Source organism: Dichomitus squalens, assembly GCF_000275845.1.
Source record: "Dichomitus squalens LYAD-421 SS1 unplaced genomic scaffold DICSQscaffold_13, whole genome shotgun sequence".
Lineage (NCBI taxonomy): Eukaryota > Fungi > Basidiomycota > Agaricomycetes > Polyporales > Polyporaceae > Dichomitus > Dichomitus squalens.
This window is the reverse complement of record NW_006766895.1, coordinates 75,561-81,036: the sequence shown is the minus strand read 5'-3', so window position 1 is coordinate 81,036 and position 5,476 is coordinate 75,561. Positions and strand designations below refer to the sequence as shown.

The following is a 5,476-nucleotide window of genomic DNA, read 5'->3' as shown; positions in this document are numbered from 1 at the left end:
TTGAACTCTAACAGAAAACTGTCACGAACCGCCCTCACGGCACTACATTTCCTTTTCGATTCGGACCACTGCCTCGTACGTTTCCTTATTGTTCACTACTCGCTATGGTTTCCCCTTGTCCGCACACGGACAATAGCTCCCTTTGTCCCCACGTCCGCTATTGTCCTACATCCCTTGTACTTCGTACCCATGGCGACGCTATTGTTCTCTAGCGCCCATTGTTCGTTCCCTGTATATAGCTGGATCCCTTGCTACCTGGAGACTCTAGTTTCGACCTCTTGTCTCCAGGTAAGCCATCGTGTATTTCGCTCTGTAGATACTTCGCTCAATACACAACTTGTCTCCAGTCCTGCCTGTTGAGCTCCGCTCCAGTCTCACTGCGATCAGAGCTCGTTGGCACTCCTGCCTGCCTCGCTCATCTCCGCTTACTCGCTCGACAGTCAGTCGTAACAAAAACAAGCCCGGAATCAGTCAATGAGTGAGGCGCTTCCATTGAGATCAGGCATTACCGTCATCAGAGCCTTGGAATCATTTCCAGTCCATTGGGAGAAATTGCACCCGTCCAGAAAACGTCGGAGACCCGGAAAGGAGGGCGCAGACGCAATGCTAGATGCGCGAGATCAGCGCATGTTCAAACCACTTGTTGGACAGTTTTGTTGAATAACTGTCTTCGGAGGACACTGTGCCTCCAGATGAAGGTGCGGCTCACCGTCGGAAACACACGTACCGCGTTCCTCCTCTTCAGCGGCCCTGCAGGGGCACACAACTGCTCGAACCCGTCCAGGCATACACCCTGTACAGAAATACGGTAAAAGCTTCTCATTGACTCACCGTTGATCAATGTTGTCCATAATTCGCTTGGCCTCAGCTTCGTTTTCGGCGGTCAGATGAATGTATTGAGTGACCCATTCCACGAGATGATCCTTGAATGTCCCCTTGATCAGCTGGTGAAGCAGATCTGGGGACAGGAGCTCGTGGATGTCGGCACAGGGAAAGCGATAAGTGAAGGGCTAAAGCGTAAACATGTAAGGACTTAGTGAGAGCGTACATGTGGGGATAATACGCACGACAATGTTCCTATCGAGACCGAAGACATCCCACAAAGTGAGTGTGTCAAATGTCTCCATAAGGCACTCCGTGTGCTCTCTGAAGCGAGGAGGACCCTCATTTTCTAAGTCTGTGGGTCGTGCGCGGCATCTAAAATATGACGGTGAGTGTTTGCGAACCTGAAGGGGGATGGTATGCAGCTAGTATACGCACTTTGGACACCACTTGGAGACCACGCCCGAAACGTACACCTGTTCCGGATAGTCAGCAATAAAGGGACCAAGCTCAAAGATAGCACGACGGTAATGCCCGTCCGGACAGCACATCACACGCGATGTCGTCATCCATGGACGTAAGGGCGCGAGGACATAGGCGAGGGCGTCATGATAGAGCTGCTTCTTAAACGTGCGGAATGCAGCACTGTCGGAGTGTTGCCGCACAGCTGATATAGGCGAAGGGATACACAATTTCAATAAGTATAGTGGGATACAGAGTGGCTCGGACTGACTTTTTGGAATAGGAAGGAATGCGATAGGTATCACGCCTTCTCCATGCGCTCGGCGCATGCTGTTACTGAGGTTTCCTGCTGAAGCATAGACCGGATGAAACTCCTGGTGTCCTGTCGCGACTGAAACTGTCGTCTTGTCTGCCCCAAGTATAAGGGGAACAAGCATAGCCCCATGCGTTGCAGGATCTTCTGCAATTTTGTCCTGTCGAGTATGGTTATTGTCAGTATACGTACGGATGAGCACATGAGGAACATGCACGTACAGCCTGCTTCCATGTGAATTGAGCGGACATGAGGTTCGAAAAGCGACGGTTGTTCTCTGACGGAAACTCCTCGAAGGGAATATAACCCTCGAAATCCGCATTTCCAGCTGTATTCACCAAGACCTGGTCGATCACACGGTAGTGAAACTCATACTCCTCGTGCATCCAGTGTGCGTCTGCGTCCATAGGGCCAGTGTAGCGGACCTTGATCGTCTTTCACTCGATCTCACCAAAGTTGATATTGTCGATAGTTTGATACATGGTGTCGGTGCTGGGGAAGAACCCATTTGATGACTCTTGACCATCTGTCTTCATGACGCGCTTCGCTGAGAGGATCCGGAGGAGTTGGTCGATATCCCCCGAGGATGAACGCATCTTCTCGAAGAGCAATTCAGCGAACTCAAAGGAGGGTCTGTCTTCAAACAGCGTGAAGTCGTGGATGTCGTCGGAGATCGGCGGTGGCATATTTGCTGCGAGGAAGTTCCCGTCCCGGTTGCAGGGACGAGCTATAGACAGTGTTAGACATGTACATGAGTAGTAGAAGACGTGAAGCCTACCATTGAGATGCGGGTGATATCGAAAGGTGCTCTTCTGCCCAACAGGTCGGGGTGGTTTGGGATGCTTGTGGGTGCGTCGGTTATGCACCGTGAACCCTCGATGCGTCTGAAAGATCGCTGGCAAATATTGCACCAGCGGGCCATCCTAGCTGTTCAAGGAATATGAATGCAGCTGTGCGAGGGATGAGGAGTTAGAGTACGGAGAGGCAGAGATAGGAGATAGGAGATGACAAGGCAGGTAGCGACATTGGGCGGCAAAAATCAGCCCACGCGTCGTCCGTTTCTTTGGAACCCTCATCTCCCCAACTCATCTTGTTCCCCGATGCCTCGCGGTGGTAGCAAGGTGGGCACTGGCGGCGGCCGTGGTCGCGATCGCGGTCGCGGTCGTGGTCGTGGTCATGCCGCCTCCGATTCTACGCCAGCTTCTGTGACATTTGAAGACCCTGCACCTCACGTCAGCTCCCCATCTCAGCAGGACCGAGAACTACTCACAAACCCTCCCTTACTGACACAATCCAATGGCCGTGAGAGTGGCCATGGGCGTGTTCATGGTCCTGAAGCCTCGTCTCCCACTCACCCGTCTTCCGAAGACTCTCCAATAGACAACCCTGGAGGCTCCAGATTCACTGAGGACACAGGCAAGCACGTCACGATATCCTCTGTAAAACTTCATGTCAATGTCATATTCTTTTTTATCAGGAGATGCAATACATACCACGCTCACAGACCCGGGCCAAACAGTCACGACGGTACGAGAAACAAAATACACATCATATATTCGACTATATCCATACCTACAACCAGCGCACTCATATGTATGGAACCCGCTCCAGCAATATCGACAGGAATCCCGGCCTCTATCCAGGTCTCCAATGGCAGCAAGACAAGACCGACGACGAAAGAAGGGTCGCTGACAGTCAAGCCAAGGTCGACGAGGCTGCGAAGCGTAAGGCCACCAGGACTGCCCAGCAACAACGAGAGGAGGCTGGCTCACGTCGCCTAGCCACTCTCGAGGATGCACGATATCTAGAAGAACGGGAAGAAGAAGCTTACCTCAAAAGAACCACAGCATCTCGCTACCAGTTGCGACGCGAAGGCGCTTCAAGCGCGCCTACAACCATTGCCGGCGCGCCTATGGAAGTTGACGACCGAGGGATTGGCCATCCCGGTTTCCAAGGTGCATCTGCAGAGTTGTATGAGGATCGAGGAGATGAGTATGAGGACAGCGGTTCTGAAGATGATGAGACGCAGGTGCGTCTATAGGAGACCACAGACCTGTGTTATGACAAACGACTCACAGGCGCTCTTCTAGCCTTCTCAAGTCCGGCGCAAGGTAAGGCGTCGCGAGGAAGTCCTTGAGAAAATATCGAGGTCCCGCCGGCTCAATGTTGAAGGGGCGCACAGTCCAAGCGTGAAGACCCCTGCCAAGCGACCCACAGAGGACGTTGAAGGGGGGAAGAGGTATGCTTCTCACCACTGCCATGTCCTCTCTACTTAAGACACCCCTTTGCGCATCTCAATAGACCGCCAATGAAGCCAGCTGTCAGCGCGTTCAATGATGATTGGTCGCCCATCTCGACACCAGCCTCACGGGCATCATCTGTCGCCCACCCACCCTCATCCTCCAACTCCTGCCCTTCGTCTGTCTCTCGTACACCCTCGCGTGCTGGCTCACAAGCTCTTAGTTTTGCAACTGGTAATTGGAAATCTGTTCTGCTGGGCACATTAGGCATGCGCGCAACGCTCCATGGGGCCGGCGGGCTCGAGGGCCAGGTCTCGCAGGGCAGCAAGACATCAAAGTCCGGAACAGTCGTTCTTGAGGAGGAGGAGATTGGTGGCTTGCAAGATGACGATATTGAGGTTGCGCCACCTACAGGTACCTCTGATTCTGTCGGCAGCTGGAGTACCTCAGTACGTCCCCTCTTCTTTCAACGGCTTCTTTTGCATCATCTCTGCATCGATGTCCTCGTGTTCTTAACCGTCACCGCACCTCTCTGCTTCTTCCTTTGCCTGCTTGGACATAGCCTCCCCTGCTCAGCTAACAAGCGCTATAGATCGTGGAGTTCCACGGTGAGGTTTCTAGCCTCACGAAATCGAAGTGCACAGCCAAGAAAGACGTGCCGGAAGATCAGTCACTCTCGGCAGACAATCTCCCTGCATGGATCAAGCCCGCGTGGCCGCAAATTTCTGCATCCCTCTGCGCGTTCTACGGTGCTGAGCAAAACCCATGGATGTTGGACCGCAATGAGCAAGACCCGGCACATATTGATAACGTATTTCAGGTACTTGTTGACGCGCTCTGCCCAGAGAAGCATTATGTTGTCGACTCCAGTGATCAAGCTTTCAAAGTTGTGAGTCTCCCTCTGCTCATTCCCGATCCAGCATGTGAGTCCAGTGTCACTGATCTAATTTCATTCCAAGGCTCGCCAGACTGTATATAACTGGCGGTGTGCCTTTGTGAACTCAGCACGCGCAGCGGTCCACCAAGCCGTCAAAGCCCATCATGGTAATCCCCGACAGGCGACAAGAGATAGTGTCGCAGCCTGGGCCAAGACCGCGAACAGTCACGGCGGGGAGGCGCACTGGGGGAAACCGGACACCCGAAAGGTATGTTGTTCTGATCATCAAGGTAGGCCATTACATCAACCACAATCCCTATAGGACGGTGAACCCTCGGGGGCCCTCCAATCGAGCTATATGCTCCAGACATTCGCTGCGCACTTACGTCGCACGGAGAAGTCCATCTTCGACAACCTCGGCCTGCCTATTGGTGCTTTAACCCTTGCATGCACAGCTGTCACAATTTTCTCGTGCCACATGACCTGAGGGTCATGTGTACTGGGACAGACGCTCACCTTGACCGCGGACGACTCGTATCAGAAAGTGGAGGGGCCAGGATCGAACCCCAGACCTCGTGACAGCCAGGAGCGCCCATCCTCACTCACAGGCAGGTGACTGATGTGACAGCAGGAGCGCTTACTCATTGGGAGGGGTCCGGACTCGGCACGACTCAGGTATTAGTCGTAAGGTCACCATGAGGCAGGTCAGAGGGTAGGACATGAGGCAGAGAACTCTGAGCAAACGATGGTCAATAGGTACCT

General features: G+C 53.3%; 2 protein-coding genes across 2 annotated transcripts; one reads left to right on the top strand and one right to left on the bottom strand.

Annotated features, from left to right (window-relative positions):
- Positions 1–827: 827 nt before the first annotated feature.
- Positions 828–2,283, bottom strand: DICSQDRAFT_146998 (uncharacterized protein; the record flags this gene model as incomplete). The annotated part of the gene is made up of 6 exons (XM_007365538.1): positions 828–1,010; positions 1,068–1,197; positions 1,261–1,489; positions 1,556–1,757; positions 1,819–1,994; positions 2,049–2,283. 6 exons carry the CDS (start codon positions 2,281–2,283, stop codon positions 828–830), a joined length of 1,155 nt encoding a protein of 384 aa, XP_007365600.1.
- A 414-nt stretch (positions 2,284–2,697) lies between these two features.
- On the top strand, positions 2,698–4,816 carry DICSQDRAFT_126953 (uncharacterized protein; the record flags this gene model as incomplete). The annotated part of the gene is made up of 6 exons (XM_007365537.1): positions 2,698–3,048; positions 3,102–3,626; positions 3,688–3,836; positions 3,899–4,286; positions 4,430–4,760; positions 4,797–4,816. The coding sequence occupies 6 exons, from the start codon at positions 2,698–2,700 to the stop codon at positions 4,814–4,816; spliced, it is 1,764 nt and encodes a 587-aa protein (XP_007365599.1).
- Between the last annotated feature and the right edge of the window lie 660 nt (positions 4,817–5,476).